This window comes from Cupressus sempervirens, chromosome 7 (assembly GCF_028749045.1).
Source record: "Cupressus sempervirens isolate cs-2001-9-10 chromosome 7, ASM2874904v1, whole genome shotgun sequence".
Taxonomy (NCBI): Eukaryota; Viridiplantae; Streptophyta; class Pinopsida; order Cupressales; family Cupressaceae; genus Cupressus; species Cupressus sempervirens.
Window position 1 is genome coordinate 662098906 of NC_143124.1, and position 20046 is coordinate 662118951.

Sequence of the window (20046 nt, forward strand, 5' to 3'; positions counted from 1 at the left end):
TCTTATTGCTACTAAGTTTTATACACAAGACTCATTAAAGGAAAAATGAAGTCCTCGCATCCATAGAGAGATGAAACGAGATAAAAAGGCTGGAGAAGTCCAAAAAACAGGGGAGATGAAAGGTTTGACGGGTTGGACTTAACACATTCAAACATCTATCAAATTAAAATCCAACATATAAAAAAGCTTATGTGACATATTAAAGTTCATTCATGTGCAAGCGTCATATCCATTTCGGTGCATAAAAAATAAAATCCATGCATGTTCATTAGCCGTCAATTGCAATTCACCACATAGAATATTAAACCACACAAACTAGATGTTATTAAATTCATTCTAAGCCTCATGCAGTTGAAGAGACCATCAAATATCAAAACAAGACTACCGATGCTAAGCAAATGCAGCTAGTCAATGGTTGATACAAATCGCAGATGTTCATGTTTGCTGATAGGAAAAACACGAAGCAGAATAGTAGCATCTCATAAAGTGAGAGGAGCTAATTAAAGAGCTGTGTCAATACTGGCAAGCTCCAAAATGCATAAAATTTGTCCTCAGCTGAATCATATATAGCATACGCATCTCTGGACTTTTTCGGATATTACCATTTGGCATTTCAATAACACGAGGATATGAAACAATAGTAGCCTTTATTTGGGCAAACCACTGCAATGGTTTATTACGTTCTCAGCATTAGGGATTCCATCCTGCTGCTACAACTTCAATTGTGAATATTTCTCACTGGAAGATAAACCACTTTCCTTACATAGTCCGTTCAAAGCACCACATAAGACTCCAGAAAGAAAAGAGCAGCATTTGATTCATTGTTCAATATTTCTATGTCTTAGCAAAGAAAAACTATGTACTGCCTTTCGAAACTCAGCACGCATTCATAGCAAACAGTGAAAAATTTATCATTCATCCTCCACATTAAATGGTAAACTAAAATACGAAGTACATGACAAACCCCCTATATGCTGATTAATAATCTCATATTTACAAACTGTTTTATGTAGGAAGTCTACATTTCTTTAGTTTAAATAAAGTATTGAAGGCGTGCACTAACAAAATAATCAGGTCTTTTCATTCATCAAACTTATGTCAAAGATTGACAACATCCTTGTAAATAACTGTACAAGCCAGTGCTCAAAAAATAATTATGTTCTCCATTAAATTTAAACTGAAAGTCTGAATCATACTCTGGATGTTATCAATACTGTACAGTAGCTATTTGTTCAACCTTGCATCTGTGAGGCATCATTTGGTGGCGTTTGAAGATCTAAGAACCCTGCCCACTCAAACTCAGGGCTTCCCACTGAGTTCAGAGTGTTTGGATCGGAACCCTGCACTTGTGTGGTCATATTGCCACCTGCAGATCTAAGATGTGTCCCATTGTTGGGGTTCCATTGTGAACCAGGATTATGTACATCGCCACTCCATGTATTTAACTGAGGTCTTTGCATCATATTATTATGTGTAGCGGCTAACAAGTTTGCATGACCAACAGATTGTGCAGAACCAATTAACCCCCTTGCATGAGGTGATGAGCTATGCTGATTTATATAAGGTTGTGCAACACTGTTTACAACACGGCCAGAACCAACAATACTCCCCCTCATCCTTCCAGTAGGCCTCCATGTTTGTTCCAATGATGTTTCTTGAGTTCCTTCTGCATAAGATATAACTGGTGCTGCTGTCGATAAATTCCATCTTTGATCTCCCCCTGTAATTCTGGAATGATCAATGTTCTGTGGAACTGGAGTGCTGTTCCTTTGAAAGGTTGAATTTGTAGATGAAAGGGCTCTAGAAAATTGCCCTGAATGTGGTCTTTGGTTAGGCATAGTTCTTTGGGCTGGATGAGAATGCTGATTCATCACAGGCGATGATGCCAAACCAGAAACATTAGAAACAGTGGGTGATTGTCTATATCCAGATTGCCCAGCTTGTTGAGCTAGGGTAGACGCTCTTTGTTGTTGTTGTTGTTGTTGTTGTTGTTGTTGTCTAAGGAGTTGATTAAATAATTGGTGATTTTGTTGTTCCTGGGTCAACTGAACAGAGTTTCGTGGAGTAGATATGTGCTGCAGATCTAGATTGTTTCTTCCGCCACTTTGCATAGGTATCTGTAGTATATCTGGTGGAAAACTTTGAATTCCCCTATGCTGACGATCTTGAGGCTCCCGATTCTGTAGAAAAAATTAATAAAGCATTAATAAAGATGCAATTATTATTTTCCCAGATGCATAAACCATTATAATAAAAAGAAAAAGTGAGACTTATTTGTAGAAAATAAAAGAGCATGTATTTGAAGCAGTCTATAATTCAAATCCAAAGTTTCGATATTACTTAATTGTCCATATAAGGACCCAAATCAAAATCATGGTTAGCAGAGAAAATTGACTTCTCCCCAAAACTTATCCAGCCTTAAACAATGGCCCATATCAGTTCTACAAATTCATTTCTAAAACTATACCGAAATACTTCTCTGCTGATGTGACCAGGTTGAAGGCTGCATAAATTGCTTCCACTGTGCACGCCAAGAGATTAAATTAGATCTATTCCCCACTTTTAAAATTAGATGATAAACAAGAGACAGTTTTTATCAGTGCCACACTAATTGGTTGAATTTTAAATTTGTACAGTTCTATGTACCACTGTGAGACAAACCAGATGATTGAGCTAAGGTAAAAACATTTTGTAGTTCCAAACAATATTATTGAAACTTCTTAAGCATAGTAAATTGCAGTGCCCAACCCACGAACACAAGAAGACCAAACTAAGATCTAAACTTCTATGAACACATAAGATGTACAAAACAATTCAAGTTAGGTAAATTTAAAACAATATAGTAACTAGCATGAGGTATTATAACTAGCCATAAACAACTAGAATAATTAGGTATATGTTCAGCAATACCTGTCCCTTTAGCTCCTCAAGATTTGGCATACAAAAAATGTTTGATGGAAGATAAGTAGGGGTATAAAAATATTGTTGTTATGATCTCCCCAACAACGACTTTGTCTTTTTCATTTCATCACTTCTAAAAGAATACAAATCTATTTGATTGACAAGATGTAATGGACACCCAAGAATGCCCAAAAGCTGAACCAAGGCTGAAATTATATTAATGCTGAGAATGCTGCAATGAATTACAAAGAGATGTATTCCAAAGGCCAAACCCTAAGGGAATGACGTCTAGAATGTTACAACAAAGAATGAACGTCCTCTATTGCCAAAAGAAGGGAGTGTGATTCACAAATCCAAACTCTTATCAAATGCAAGTCATAATCATCCGCTGATCAGCAATGAGACTTTCAGCCCTATTTATCCTTTTCTTCATTCTTCTGGAAGGAACTAAAACATTAATTAATTGCAAGAGCTAGAAGCTTCCTCCTTCCAATAATTAATGTGTTCTCTAGAAATTCCACCCTAGCAATAATTAATTAAATCACGAGAGGCTTCCGTCCTTCCAATAATTAATACATAGCCTAGAGGCTACTCCCTTATAAATAATTAAATTAATTAAATACAAAATCACCTTTAATTTTTAATTGAATGACTTTATAAGAAATTAATTTAATTTCTTCTTATCCTCCACTTAGACTTTGGAGAACGTGAAGGCTAAAACATGGGAACATTACAAGTCTGCCCTCCTTGAAATTGCTTGTCCTCAAGCAATCTTAGTCCTATTTGCTGTAGCACCTGCTCACTCTCCCAAGTAGCATCTTCCTCAGGCAGATATTTCCATTTGACTAAATATTCTTTAATCAACTTGCTTTGTAAAGTCCTTTCCCTAGTATCCAGAATAGCCTCAAGAATTAATACAAGCTTTCCCTCCTCATCTAATGGTGGTAATTCTGCTGAAGGCACAACTCTTTGTCGAATGGCTTTCTTAAGCCTTGACACATGAAACACATTATGCACCTGACTATTCTCTGGAAGCTCTATCTCATAAGCAACCTCACCCACCTTGCCGATCACTTTGTGGGGGCCATAAAACCTAGGCTTCAACTTCTTTGCTCCGCTTTTCTTGAGTGATGACTGTCTATATGGTTGTAGCCTCAGGTAAACCATATCCCCAACTTCAAAACTACGCTCTATCTGGTGCTGGTCAGCATACAATTTTTGCTGATTTTGGGCTTGTTGTATATTCTCCTTGAGCACCCTCAAAATATCCTGACTATCCTGCAAGAAGTTTTTTGCTTTGGGCACTCTACTATCTCCCAAAACCAGATCCATGAAACTAGGTGCTTCATAACAATACAGTGCCATGAATGGAGTCATCTTAATGGACATATGATAAGTGGTGTTATAACAGTACTCTCCCATATGTAGCCATTTGACCCAAGCCCTCTGCTGTGTAGTCACATAGTTCCTCAGATATCCTTCCACCCATTTATTCACAATCTCTATCTGCCCATCTGTCTGTGGATGATAACTAGTGCTAGGTGTAAGTTCAGTACCACACAACTTAAACAGCTCTTGCCAAAAAGTGCTCATGAATTTACTATCCCTATCACTAACAATGAAAGTAGGTAGCCCATGTAATCTGAATATCTCTTTGAAGAAAAAATCAGCCACCTGTGCTGCTGTATAAGTGGATGGAATAGCAAAAAAGTGAGCAAACTTCGTCAGTCGGTCAACTATCACATAGATGCAATCTTTCCCTTGTACTCGTGGTAACCCGGTGATGAAGTCCATGGAAATACTTTCCCATTTCCTATTCGGAATAGGCAAAGGTTGTAACAACCCTGCAAGATATGTGTGCTCTCGTTTATTCTGCTGGCAAATTGCACACTCCCTGACATACTTTTGAACATCATCCTTGAGCCCTTTCCATGTGAACTGCTCACAAATCTGCCTATAGGTCTTAAGGATCCCTGGATGTCCAGCTATAGGTGCATCATGAAATGCCTTCAGTATTACTTCCTTAAATTGTGATGAAGGAATCAAATATATCCTGTCCTAAAACTTTATCAACCCATCCATCACCACATAGCGATCATCATGTATGGTGCCTGCAATTACTCTAGAAGCCCAAGTGTCCTTCGCATATTCTTCTGTGATCTTATTTCTCCAAACTCCTGTAACCTCAACTAGAGCACAAATATGAGGCCTCCTGGATAAGGCATCTGCAACCACATTCTTCTTACCTTTGACAAACTCAATGTCAAAGTCATAAGCCTGCAACTTCGTGATCCACTTCTGTTGTCTATCATTCAAATCACGTTGGTTCATGAAGTACTTGATGCTGTTGTGATCGGTTTTGATAACAAACTTTCCCCCAACTAGGTAGGACCTAAACTTGGCCAATGCATGCATTATAGCCAACATCTCCCGATCATAGATGGAATAGCTCCTCTCCACTCCACGGAGCTTCCTACTCTCAAAAACAATGGGATGCTTCTTCTGCATTAGGACCGCCCCGATCCCATCTCCTGATGCATCACAATGAAGCTCAAATGGCTTTGTGAAATCTGGTAGAGCTAGTACTGGACATGATGACATCACCTTCTCGAAATGATCAAAGCTTCTTTGAGCTACCTCTGTCCATGTGAAAGCAAGCTGTGAAAATCTTTTAACAAATCTCCTGTAAAATCCACAGAGACCAAGGAATCCGTTAAGCTGTGCAAGATTTGTAGGAGTAGGCCAATCAACAATAGCCCTAATCTTTTCAAGATCTACCCGAACTCCCTCTGCACTGATAATATGTCCAAGATATAGTAGCTCAATCATCCCAAACTCGCACTTAGATTCCTTGGCATACAATGATTCTTTTTCCAAAGTAGACAACACCATCTCAAGATGTTGTAAATGCTCCTCCCAAGTCTTACTAAAGACTAAAATGTCATCAAAGAAAATCAAAACAAATCTCCTAAGCTGCTCCCTAAATACCTAATTCATGCAACTCTGGAATGTAGCAGGGGCATTGGTTAGCCCAAATGGCATAACCAAAAACTCGAAGTGACCATAGTGACACCGAAAAGTTGTCTTCTCAATGTCCTCCTCCCTCATCTTGATCTGATGATATCCTGACCGTAGATCAATCTTTGTAAAAAAAATGCACCATGTAACTCATCACTCGGCTCATCTATTCGTGGGATGGGATATCTATTCTTAATGGTCTTCGTGTTTAATGCCCTATAATCAATGCACATGCGCATTGTCCCATCCTTCTTCTTTACCAACACTACTGCTGAAGCAAAAGGGCTCTTACTAGGCCTGATATGCCCTATTTCCAACAACTCCTTAATTGCCTTCACTATCTCATCCTTATGTTTCTTAGGATGACGATAGGGAGTAATCATGACTGGTTTGACTCCCTCCTCAAGCTCAATAACATGCTCTATTCCTCTGTTAGGCGGAACCCCATTCGGAATCTTGCCAAATACCTTAGTGTGTCTGTCAAGTGTTAATGAATCTCTAGTGGATGACTCTTCACCTGTGGCTCTTGTGAAGTTGGCATAGTGAAACATTCTGCTGCCCACTCTATGTTATCATGCCGAAAAAGTCTTTGCATTTTTCTCAAGGAAACTAATCTACAACTTCCATCTGAAAGTCCCCTAAGTATCACAGTTCTTCCCTTATGCTGAAACTTCATCTCCAATTTTTCTAGGTTAAATGTGAACTCTACTAGGGTGGCCATCCATACCATGCCAAAGATGACATCATAGTCTCCCATGTCTACCACATAGAACTCATCTTTCAACTCATAGCCATCTCCAAACCTGATGTGAAGATTAAATATCTTCTGAGTGCATAATAGTTTGTTACCATTAGCTACCATAACCCTAAATCCAGCATGCTCCTTAGTTTGTAGACCTCTCTTGGCTACAAATTGTGCGTCTATAAAATTATGTGTAGCCCCAATGTCAATGAGTGAGATCACTTTTTGCCCTTGGATAGTACCTCTAACCCTAAATGTGATTGCCTTTTGAGCCCCTATTAATCATGCTAATGACTTCTCATCCTTAGGAATGCTGCTTCCCTCAGTACTGCTATCCTCATCTGAATCGGAGTGCTGATCCTCCCTTTCTAACTGTGACTCTTCTACTGAGAAATATTCCATTTGATTTGCCTTAGCCTTGAGGGGACACTTATGAGATAAATCCCAAGGCTCTCTACAATGAAAACATAACTTCTTCTTTCTTAAATCATTCAAAGTATCATTATCCAACTTATCTCTTTTGGGCTGAGCATACTTGTGAAAAGGTTTTTTGTCCTTCTCCTTGTCCCTTTTCATATAAGAATCCTTGTGCTGAAATCTGCTCCTAAATGAAGAAGGTGCTAAGTCGCGGGCCTTTTTAGTGGCCTCCTGCAACGTACCTAGGTCATGTCCCTTGACCCAACCTCTCAAGGGTTCTGAGAGTCCATCCATAAACAACACTAGTAACCTCCTCTCTGAAATATCTATGACCAACACAGCTACCCTCTAAAACTCACTGATATATGTTTCAACTGATCCCCACTGCTTGAGTTGTGCCAACTCCTTAAACTGTAATTTAGGATCCCTAGTATCAAATCTCTCTATAAGCTTCTCAGTGAACTCCTCATAAGATGTGATTTGGTTATGTCATGCCATGGTGCCACCACTCATGTGCCGGTCCATCCAAGTGAATAGCTACATATTTTATAGCCTCCTCTTCAGGCATAGGATTCAACTCATAGTTCCAAAAATCGCCATGAAATCGCCGAAATCGCGATAAGATTCATGGCTCCCGATTTTTTTGGAATCGGAAATCGTTGGTGGCAATTTTTTCTTGTGAATCGCCAAAATCGGCGATTCATGGCAAAAATTGCCAAAATCACCATCGTGAATCTCCAGAAATCGGCCGCAGCAGCAAGGATAGAAAGTTCAATTTTAAAAAAAAAACACATGTTTTATTTGCTTTCTAAGTTGACTTTCCTCTTTGTTATAACCCTAAAGAGCCTTCTATTTGCTTAGTATGAGTAGAAGAGAGGAAGAGTGAGAGAGAAGAAGAGAAAAGAGAATCCATAGGTTTCCAACCGGCAAGAAGGAAGAGCACCAAAGAGATCAGAAGTCCATTTGGGGAGGCCATAAATTGCATTGGGAGCATTAAGGAGTCAATATCAACACTCCTCAACTCATTTGCAAGAGGTAAGTGTTGATTTTTTTTTTGCATGTTAGTGTAGTATGCATTTTTTGTTAAATTTTTTTAGTGTTCATTTGCAAATCTTGAATGTTTTTAATTTTTACTAAATTGCAAACTAGGGTTTGTTGTTTTGTAGTTTTTGTTTATTAGTTGCAAACTTTGATTTTTTACATGAATTTTTTTATTGCAGCAGCCCTTTGCTTTCATTTTCCAATTTCCACAATGGGTAAAAAAGATGAATGCTGGAAATATAATGAAGAGTTTCCTGGGAGAACCAAATATCAAACAAAATGTATATTTTGCAAAGAAAAAATAAATTCGGGAGGTATCTATAGATTGAAATACCACATTGCTGGCATACCTGGCCATGATGTCACAGTTTGCACTCAACAAACCGCTGAGGCAAAATGCTCTTGTTTAGTGGCATTAGAAAAAATTGAACAAGACAAGTTGACTAAGAAAATGCAACTTGAAGGGTTAAGAGGTATTAGCTCCTGTGCTCCCACATCCGCAACCGCATCTACATCTGCAAGTGCATCTGCATCAGCTTCCGCATCCGTAGGTTGTGTTGGAGAGGGTTCTTCTAGGCCTCCTTTTCATTCTAGTGCTAGTGCTCATGTGAGTGTTAGTGGTAGTCGGTCTCATACTAAGACAGAGTCCAACACCAACCTATTGCGGCCTAGAGTGCGGAAAAGCAGAATGGATAGTTACTTTGTGCCCCGCACTACTCTTGGCTCCCAACCCACGCTTGAGGGCATGGGTTTGAACAAGGAGATTCATGATGCTGCCAGAAAAGAGATTTGCAAATTCTAGTACTTTTGCAACATTCCATTTATTGCAGCCAGGTAATTGATTCTTTTTTCTTTGTTATCTTCAAAGTTAAAGTTAAAAGTAAAAGTAAAACTTTAATTATATCTACTTGTTTTATGATTTTAGTTTTTGACATCTAAATTTCTAATCAATATCATTATCTATTTGTGACAGGACTCCTTATTGGCAGAACATGATAGATGCAATTACCATTTGTGGTCCGGGGTTTAAAGCCCCAACTGACGCTGAGTTGAGTGGATACCTCCTGGAGGAAATGGTTGAGGATATGAGGCATGAGCTTGAGGACAACCGAAAGGAGTGGATCGAAAAGGGTTGCACCATCATGACTGATGGTTGGACAGATAGGAGGGGAAGAACACTCCTCAATTTTCTTGTATCCTGTGGAGGTGATTGATCATTCTACTTTCCTACATACATAATTTTGAATCGTGATTGACTAATTCAAATTTTGATTTGTTGATTGCTAATAGTAATTATAATTCGTTGTTTTGTTACTTGTAGGATATACCATGTTCCTCAAATCCATTGATGCTTCTGCTCATGTAAAAAACGCCACATACTTATGTGAGGTTATTGAGGAAGTTATAGCAGAGGTGGGGGAACAACATGTGGTGCAAGTGGTGACGGATAATGCAGCAAGTTATGTTGCTGCAGGTAAACTTTTAACTTTTTAAGTTTTGAAAATAAATTTATTTGAATTTTGAACTTTTTCTAATTCTAACTTAGAATTTCTAAGTTTCCTAAGTTCTAACATGTTTGAAATTTGAATTTCTAATTATCTTAAAATTGTTGTAGGCAAACTTTTGATGGAGAGGCACCCCACCATATTTTGGTCCCCTTGTGCAGCACACTGCCTTGACCTCATGTTGGAGGAAATTGGCAAACTTGAGTGGGTCAAGTCATGTGTGAAAAGAGCAAAAAACATATGCAAGTTTATTTATAATCATTCATTTGTCCTTAGCACAATGAGGAAGTACACAGGAGACAAAGAGTTAGCTCGTCCAGGGATCACGAGGTTTGACTCGAATTTCATCACCTTGCAGTCCTTGTTGACATCAAGGGATGATTTGAGGAGCATGTTTGTTGGGCGGGAGTGGATTTCATCTTCCTATGCTATGACCACTGCAGGTATAGATGTGGTGGATTGCATATTTGATGATGATGGTTATTGGAAACCTGCTAGAGAAATCCTTAAGGTAATTTTATTGCAATTTAACATTTAATATTTTACAATTTACTATGCTAATTGTTTAATGATTTAGTTTTACCTTAAGTTATATTATTGAATTATTCTATGTTTAAGTTTTGACTCAAATTTTTGTTTTACTTTATATGTAGGCCACTGAGCCTCTTGTATCTCTCCTACGAACTGCTGATGGGGAGAAGCCCTCTATGGGCTACATATATGAGGGCATGGATAGGGCCAAGGAGGCCATTAGAGCTCAGTATGCAGGAGTGCAGGAGAAGTATGCCCCTATTTGGGACATCATTGATAGGAGATGGCAGAATCGGCTCCACAGACCCATCCATACAGCAGCTTACTTTTTGAATTCGGCATTTCGTTTCCGTCCTGACTTCAAGGCGGATGAGGAGGTTCTCACCGGATTATATACAGTGATCCAGAGGTTGAGTACTGATGAGGATAGCAGTGCTGCAATTATTGAGCTTGATAAGTTCAATAATAAAGAAGGGCCACTTTTCTCTAGTAGGGTAGCCATAGATGCTCGGGAAACAATACAGCCAGGTAAAAATTAAATAATATATTCAATGTTCATGAATCTAGATTCTAAACTTAAAGTTGATTATGTAATTTTAGAGTTAACTTGTAATTTGTAATTTGTAAATGAGACTAATTATTTTTATTTTCCCTTATTTCAGATAGATGGTGGCAAATGTTTGGGGCCACAACCCCAAAAATTCAAAAAATTGCCATTCGTATTCTGAGTCAGCCAAGCAGCGCTTCTGGATGTGAGCGCAGTTGGTCCATGTTCGAGCACATCCACTCGAAGAGGAGAAACAGGTTGACAGTGCAGAGGTTGAATGATCTTGTCTTCGTTCATTACAACCTCCGTCTTAGGATCAGAAAGATTTTGGGCACTGACTCCTCTCCGATCATTCTGGAGGAGATTGATCCAGAATCAGAGTGGCTCACAGAGGTTGTAGATCCGGTCTTCACTGAGGAAGACCGTGCGTGGATTGACCAGGTGGATATAGAGGCTGAGGCAGCTAGAGCACGTTCTTCAGGCATTGGTAGACGCACACGTGCACACACAGACACAGGCTCTAGCGACATTCGTGAGCCCATCTTATATGCGGGAGATATGGCTCGACAATCCTCTAGGACCTACATTAGACGCCTTGCTACTAGGCAAACTGGATACTCAGAGGCTGAGGCTGAGGCTGTAGCCGAGCTTGAGGATGATGTTGAGGATGATGATGACTATGAGCCTGAGGCTTGAGCTGGAGCCTTGTTTTTATATTTTGTTTACAGATATTGATACTGAATCATTGATAGACATATGTTTCAAACTTTCATGGATCTTCATCTTAGATTCTTACATAAATTTATGATTTGATGTCTTATGGATCATCTTACATACATTCTATGATTTAAATCATTATGATCATTTGATTTCTATTTACTTCAGCTAGCCTACAATTTACATTTTAGATAACATAGTTACGTATGTGATGGATTTTATGTTCCATGTTTATGTATGTTAAGTTTTAACTTCTATTTGATGATGTTATAGTGTGCTTAAGTTATATTCAATAAAGGGTGCATGAAATAAGTTTTAAATTGTTCAAATCTTTAAATTTAAAGGGTTTTTTCAAATTTGCCGATTCATTGCCGATTCATTGCCGATTCACGATTCGATTCGGCCTTGCCGATTCCGATCCGATTCCGATTCACGTTTCTTTGATTCAACTACAAGTAAGTATCCATCTTCTGCACCCAAGCTCATGCAGTCATCTTCCCAAAAGCATCATAATATGGTAAAGAAAGTTTCCCCACTTTCTTTCTCAGCTCAAAGTTTTGACTTCTTCCTCCTGATCTGGGCATGTGTCTCATCCTCAAGTCCAAGTAATCTCTGAGAGAGATATCCGCCTGAAACTCCGGCCCACTAGCCTCCCAATCCCTCCTAAACTGATCATGTAACTCTGCAATCTGTGGTTAATTAATCGGTTGAACTGGTTCTCTGGGTGGGAAGGTGGGTAGAAGGGGTCTCAAGCTAGTTGTTCGAGTTGGCCGTGCAACATGTCTAAAGTTATCAATGTCATTCCCATTGCTATTATTACCATTAATGTTGTCTCAACCTCCATTATCATTGCCCCTATTATTGTTGTTGCCATTGTTGGCATCACCTAGATTAATATTGATGCCCATTTGTCTAGCCAATAGCTACATCATCATATCCATTCACCTATTATGCTCATGTTGCATCCGCTGCCCCTCCTCTAATGAACTCAATAACCTAAGCATTGCATTTTCTTGATCTGGACTGGTACTCCTATCATCTCGATCATCCATATTGCTGTCTTGTTCAAAGAATGTCTCCTCTAGGTCTGTATGACTAGATTGTATGTCCCTCTGCACGGATGAACTATCTCATTCGTTATGTGAGTCAGGACTCCTACTTTGTCTTGCTCTGGTATTGCAAAAATTATAAAGCCCTTGTCGCATGCTCAAACATAGATGTTGAAGATCTCCACAGGATGGTAGGACTTATAGCTCTGATACCACTGTAATAGACACCTAGGAATGCCCAAAAGCTGAACCAAGGCTGAAATTATATTAATGCTGAGAATGTTGTAATCAATTACAAAGAGATGTATTCCAAAGGCCAAACCCTAAGGGAATGACGTCTAGAATGTTACAACAAAGAATGAACGTCCTCTATTGCCAAAAGAAGGGAGTGTGATTCACACATCCAAGCTCTTATCAAATGCAAGTCATAATCATCCGATGATCAGCAATGAGACTTTCAGCCCTATTTATCCTTTTCTTCATCCTTCTGGAAGGAACTAAAACATTAATTAATTGCAAGAGCTAGAAGCTTCCTCCTTCCAATAATTAATGTGTTCTCTAGAAATTCCTCCCTGGCAATAATTAATTAAATCACGAGAGGCTTCCGTCCTTCCAATAATTAATACATACCCTAGAAGCTACTCCTTTGTAAATAATTAAATTAATTAAATACAAAGTCACATTTAATTTTTAATTGAATGACTTTATAAGAAATTAATTTAATTTCTTCTTATCCTCCACTTAGACTTTGGCGAACGTGAAGGCTAAAACATGGGAACATTACACAAGACAATAATATTGAATTAAACAAATTGTAGATTGCGGTTGCTTGCACAGTCCATATCATTTAGAAACAAAGCATCTAAAGAAATATTGCCTAGAAGATTGTGATTGGCATTTCAGGAAGCTCTTTGTGGAAAGCCAGAAATCCAAGTTCTGCAATAAAGAACTAGGATTAACCAAAATAAATAAGGATTAAAAGTAACACGGGATCAACAATACTGCAGATCAAAATTCTGAGCTCGCTGAATTCCTACAAAGCGGCCCAAAAGCTTTTCATCACATATTAAGATGTCATGAAATCCTGAAAAATAATCCAAGTGTGGTTGAAAATAATGATTTAAATAATGAGCTGAGAGAAATAAAAGTTTATCAAAAACAATATGCTCCTAAATTGCAATACCAATTGCTGAGTCATCAGCAATTTCAAAATGTGGCCACAAGGTTGCAGCTATTTAGGGCCACTTATACTATTGTTCACATACTTTGGACTTGGCAGACATATAAAATTCAACTTGGCAATCTAAAAAATACACAAATTTCTTTCAAAAACTAATTTTATGCAAAAAGAATTCAAAATGTATCAAATGAATTTGCAAAATAAATGGGACATGTTTTCTACTAGATTTGAATAAAAAGAGTACAAAATAGCATCTTCACATAAATGATCATCTTAAAAGTCTGGTGCATTCTTCGATGATAAGACTTGTACAATAAAAAATGGTTGACTTACTAGACTTTCATGCTTCTTGCGCACTGTGCAAGGTTTCACACAATACTTCAAGTCTGATTAAGTTGTATATTTTTAGAGTGTTGGCGATGTGCTGTGACTCAGAAAAACTGGATGTTTTTACACACATTGCACAAGGCAAGGCTACATGAAGATCCCGATTCCTTGATATATTATATTCCTTGATATATTAGGTAAATAATAAAATATCTAACTGAACATTACTGGTGTGTTTGATCAGGGAGATGTGGAAGTGCCTAGAGATTCTGGTACTCAAAGCACAAGAGGGTAAGGTTTGAAAGGACAAACATATATAGAACACTTTTTCACTAACAGCCTCCATTGGCTTTTATTATCACAATCACAAATGCACAAATGCTGTGTAAGCTTAAGCTCAACTCAGCAATTATCCCAAGTATTCCAACTATGATTTTTATGTATATTGTGTATGCTCTTGTATTTGTGCTTATTTTCATTTCTACCATCTGTACTTCACCACAACACATTCAAAATGTAAACCAAGACCAAAGCACTTCATGTAGCTATGTAGCAACCCTGATGTTGAATGTATACCTATAATATCAGAATATGAGAAGCCTTTAAAGACCAAAATTCTTTGTAGTAAAAAGCTGTGGTGAAAAAAGTTGTACAGTTTTAGTATTGGCCCTAAAAGGCTAAAAGCTTTCCCAGTGGCTGTCAGAGTATGTGACAGTTATTCAGACATCAGTATGCTAGCAGCTTCAACTCAAATAACTCCGATAAATAAATAAAAGTCGTTAGTAGCATGCAATATATGTGAACTTTTGAACCAATGAGAAAAACATGCCTGTGAATGTGCCTGAAAATGCATTGGCAAGGAAGCTGGATGATCTACAGTGGTCTGTGGATTTTGGCTTTGCCTTGAAAGCAATTGTTGCATTTCAAGTTCGGTATACATTGCTGTCTCAAGGCTAGAATTTGATGGAGCGAATTGTTGACTAATACTTGAACCACCGCCAAGTTGTATTGAGGAATTTGAACGAAGCACATTGTTCCTTGGCCTTGTATTTGCAACCTGAGTCTGTGCTGGCAAAGCTTGAATTGCAATTGGCGCCCTTGTTACAAATCTACTTGGGTGTCTCTCAACTTCAACAGCAGTATTGGAAGTTCCATGAACGGAATGTGCCAAATGTAAATCTCGATTTTCAGTAGGTACGAAGTATCTAGTTGATGGCAAACTTTGCAAAGGGTTTACAGGTTGAACCAAATTCCGGGCCTCTACAAGTCCCCGACTGAGTGGAGAACTGACTGCATCAGTATATACAGGGGCAAATGAGTTATCAGATGCAACCCCGGCACGTAAATGGTCCTGGCCTGGCATGGATACAATGTTGGTTCCAAATGTAACAGATACCTGATTTCTATCTCTTGTGAGAGTAGCTGGTCCCACCTGTGCATTCACTTGCATAGTGTTATCCAGTAATGCACCAGGAGATGGGTCGTTAATGCAAATCTTCCTTAAGGTCTCAGAATCAGGTTTCCTATCTACTGTGCCACTTGTATCCCTGTACTTATAACCAGCATGAAAAGCACTTGTAGGGCCCTGTAAACTCTTGAAATGCCCCCCACCAGTATTCAATCCATGAGATTCGCTCTTTTCTGATGTTAAATCAATGACACTGTTTGTAGTGCCTAATTGACCCTCAGAATCCAAACCATCATCTACATCTATTTCGCTGCTTTCTTGTGACTGATTCTTCCTGTTATCAGTCATTGCCTTCCATGATCCATCAGCCTTTATCATTACATCCGTAACATTTTCACTGACCTCCTTCAGGACCTAATATCAACAATATTCATTCAAGTGTAAATTTGAAAACTAGACGTCAGATGCTTTGTGACCAGAATAAGGATCTACTGATCTTAGGACCAAAGAAAACCAAGATTACCTGTACCATCTTTTGGTCAAGGCGGAGATCAGGGCAGCTGATATGTCCATTACAATATGGACAGCGCCATGAAGGTCGTCTCGAATTAATTTCCATAAAATTCTCGTAGTCAAAACACTGAAAGGTGAACTCTTGAAAGTTAATGCAGCTGAGATGATGTACTTTAGTGAGAACTTGTGCATATGGGAAGCAAACACATTTAACTCAAAAAAATACCTGGTGGTGTCTGCATGTTGCGCCCTTTACTGGAGTCACAATGCGACGATAGCTGCCAGTTCAAAACAGTGAGAAGGGATGAGTAAACACCAATATTAGATCTATTGTAATGAAAAAATTCAGATACTGCTAACTGCTTTTAGAAAATACAATAGGCACAATAACATGACAAGTCATATGTTTGCAACACTTGTAGTCACCCCAAGAAAGTAACTTGTAGTCATATGATTTGATTTTATCATTTCAGGGCAAATCACAATTACATAAGCAAGAAATTCAGAATCGAGTTCGTCATTTGTTAAGTATGTTACACAGGTTGCTGTACATGTTCAAGGCCAAGGTATCCTATTCGATAGGATAACCCCAAGACTATAAAAAAAAAGATTGATCGTGGAATAAAAGAAATACAAAAATGTGATTCAAGAAGTAAACAATAACCACTCCTTCTCACATCTGAACCATTAGCACATGGGCAGTTAGAATTTATATATTCTGGCTGTACACCAATGGATTTCTTTCCATTGATCATGCATTCACAACTCTAGACATTATTCTCTGATTTGTCAAGGAATTCACTTGAGACGTTTGAAATTTAAATAGAATGCAGTGGACAATTAGCTAAGGAGATAACTCGGCTTGATCCCATAAAAAAAAAGGAAGAGCTTGCATATCAAGTGGATAATACTGAATACACAAGACTATGCATGTAGCTTTGGAATCTGGATGACCATTTTGGTCACCATACAGGCTTCTTGTTGTTAGAAAGGGGGATGGCACGTTTTGGAGATTCACGGGATAATAATAAGATGATCATATAAAGCTTGATGAAGAGATTGCAATAAAATACCTCAACCAGAAGTAGCTTAAATTACCAGAATGAATCAGATGAGCAGCTCAGATGCAATTAGCAAGGTAGCTCAGCTTACATAATTAAAAGGATGCATGGAACAGTTTAGAGGAAAAAGTAGAACAGGTCATTGATGCACTCAACCAGCTTATTTTAGGGCATATATGCTCCATCCTTGTAAAACCATTAAAAAAAAGAACATTAAAACAATCACTAGATCCTATTCATAAAAAGTATGAACTGGAAACATTTAACTTTCAAGTGAGAGTAAATGAAAATGGATGTGAAATGGATCCATGGCTGATCACTGGATCTACATATAGCACCAGCATTTTCCTAATAGTATGCACACAATGAGAAGTATTATCAATCTCAATCAATACCTACAGCAGAACTCAAAACCTATCTTTGTCATAAAGTATAGGAGAGCACAATCGTAGATAGATAACATAAAATTAGACCCACAAGAACTCAAGGAAATCAAATAAACAATACATTTTGAATCCAATAAAAGTGATAATCAAATGATTTAGATAAGTAGATAATGATCCAGTACTACCATACCCGATAATCCCACAGTATGTAAAATAAGTGATTTAAGATAACACCTATGAGACCCTTAAGCTATGTGCTACACTAACAAGGGCATCATCTCTGCCAAAGTGTAATAATAAAACTTAATTCAGCTGAAATATTAACAATTCTTCCAATTATCATGTTGAAACCCCAATTACCAGACAAAAGAACAGTGGAAAACTCTTAATTTCTAAGCAAATCCTGTACAGAGATAAAAGGATATAGAGTACAAAAGGTCTGAGGAAAAGGTAAGCTCAGAAAACAAGCATGGTAGCTGATTTTCTATCCTCTCACTGTCTAATTTGCATATCATTCTCTATGACAGAGAATCTTCCTAGCAAATATTATTAAAGATTACATGTGCCTGCCTCCAATACAACTTTCTTTAATAAATTAAGAAGTTGAAGTTTAAACTATTACTTAACATGTTCCATGTGTGCCTCTAATGCTACTTTCTCTAAAGGATCAAAAAGAACTTGTTATGTGTTTACTTTATTGAGTGCATCACTTCATTTGAGAAACACAATGCTAGAGTGTTGAATAAATGGAGTTTCTTAAATGAAGTGATGCACTCAATCAGAAGTGTTATTACATCTGCAGATATCTTTTTCCCCAACAATTGTAGACCACTAGGTATCATCAAGGATTCTTTGTTTCACACTTCTTCCCTCTGGTATTATGGACTCATGTCATCTGCTCCACTCTGCATTCACCACCATGGATTGTAGGTTTTCTTGTACCTCAGGCATCCTCTCCAACAAAATAAAGTAGCTAGCATATCTAGTCTCCATGTGCTTGAGGGATTTCTTCTTAGAAAATGTCCTAAACAACACAAGAAATGTGTGATAGTTGCAAATAAACATTTGCACATTCTAGCCTCAAAACACTATTGTCTTTCTTCAATGAATTTTTCCAAATGTCCTTCAAGGTGTTGTTCAATGCATGTACACAATATGGGGTCCAAAAAATGTGCTTATCAGCACTCTCCACCATCAATCCAACTATCTTACACACCTACACCTAGGCTGAATCAGTGATACTTGCACAACATTAGCAAGTCCAACCTCTTCTATAGCATCTCTCAAAATCTGAAACTGGAAGGTTGCATCCAACCTTTTCCCTAAACAAAATATAGCTCTATTAAAATAAGAGCCAGTTGTGCTAGTGACAATAACATTAATGAGTGACCTATGTTTGACATCACTCCACCCATCCATGATGATGTAACATACACCCTCAACCATGTTTGTCTCATATCCTCTATCAAACTACTCTGGAATACTCATTATCTAGAAGGGTGGTTCATAGTTTTATTTCTTCGGGTAGTACAAATGAAGGACTAGTAAGTATAGATATTTTTGCACATTTTTTTAAAAATATGACGAATGTGACACATCAAATGGTATAGCATGAGGAAAAACAAATTTAGCAATAGATGATTCAACCACCTCTTTTGCTTGCAATTTTTTTTTTAAAAACAGCAACACTGGCATCTCTTCCTCTTCATTCTCTTTCCTTGTGAGACTCTTCAATCCTTTTATCAACATCTTGGATCTCCTTAGTATGTAAATTGTTGAAATCATTTAGCCCCATTTCCTCCTTTAGGACTTTAGGAGTCTATCAATCCCTTCTGCTATTTGTTTGATTTCCATCTCCCTTGTACCGGATTCTCGTTCCTTGGCTGCAGTTATAACACGTCTGATTTTTTTATTTCTATAGAGAAAATTGAGCTATGGTGAGCTGGTAACAGAGACCATCAACATCATTTTCCTAGTCTTCCACAAATTTGATAGCAAGATCCTTATCTCTTAACAGCTGCGACTTATATAATTTCATCGCTTCAAATGCTTCTTTGATTGCGTGCAATTTTGTGCTAGTGACTCTACTTGCAACTCCCCTACATCTCAATTTGAGATTTCCAAAAAAGATCTTCAATGCATTTGTGAGATTCATCTACCCTTCTTAATACCTGCACAACCTGTTGATGTTTGGTAGCTTCAGTCGAACAAATCTATATATAATTATTTATGAGATGTAATTTATATATACATTTTCATCATATTTGAGATATAAGTTTATATGAGAGAAATTAATATTTTATATGTGTGTGTGTGTGTGTGTGTGTGTGATTAAGATTTTATTATATTAATTGCCTAATTAATGAATAGACATGTCCCTTTACGGGACATGTCTCTTCATCATTATTCTCAATTTAACTAAGAGGTCGCTGTCATTTGGAAAACATATACTAAAACAATATGGCAATGCTTAGTACAATTGTAGTGGATCCGAAAATCAAAATGGTATCAGAGCCAAACTGCAAATGTAAAGGAAATGAAAACCTAAATTCACAAATTATGAGAGGTAATTAACAAATTAAATAGCTCAGGAAATTGGAAGCTATCTAAAATCATGTCTGAAAACATATCAGAAAGCATATTGTTTTCAATATGATGAAGGACAACCGTATAAGAAGACGGGCAAAGGAAATAAGAAGAGTA

The 20046-nt window shown here is 37.8% G+C and overlaps 2 protein-coding genes across 3 annotated transcripts in view; one reads left to right on the forward strand and one right to left on the reverse strand.

Annotated features, from left to right (window-relative positions):
• Positions 1-956: 956 nt before the first annotated feature.
• LOC149548402 (uncharacterized) overlaps positions 957-20046 on the reverse strand; it is a 256377-nt gene continuing 237287 nt past the window's right edge. For both annotated transcript variants that reach the window (XM_089792478.1, XM_089792477.1), the window contains exons 13-16: positions 16123-16174; positions 15907-16023; positions 14805-15797; positions 957-2180 (exon numbers count right to left, since the gene is read on the reverse strand). In XM_089792478.1, the coding sequence (XP_089648604.1) occupies positions 1233-2180; positions 14805-15797; positions 15907-16023; positions 16123-16174 (2110 nt within the window). In that variant the 3' untranslated portion in view covers positions 957-1232. The remainder of the gene's footprint in view (positions 2181-14804; positions 15798-15906; positions 16024-16122; positions 16175-20046) is intronic.
• Positions 8974-11520, forward strand: LOC149548403 (uncharacterized). The gene is made up of 5 exons (XM_089793665.1): positions 8974-9325; positions 9441-9593; positions 9735-10135; positions 10278-10683; positions 10818-11520. Exons 1-5 carry the CDS (start codon positions 9112-9114, stop codon positions 11396-11398), a joined length of 1755 nt encoding a protein of 584 aa, XP_089649791.1. The 5' UTR covers positions 8974-9111; the 3' UTR covers positions 11399-11520.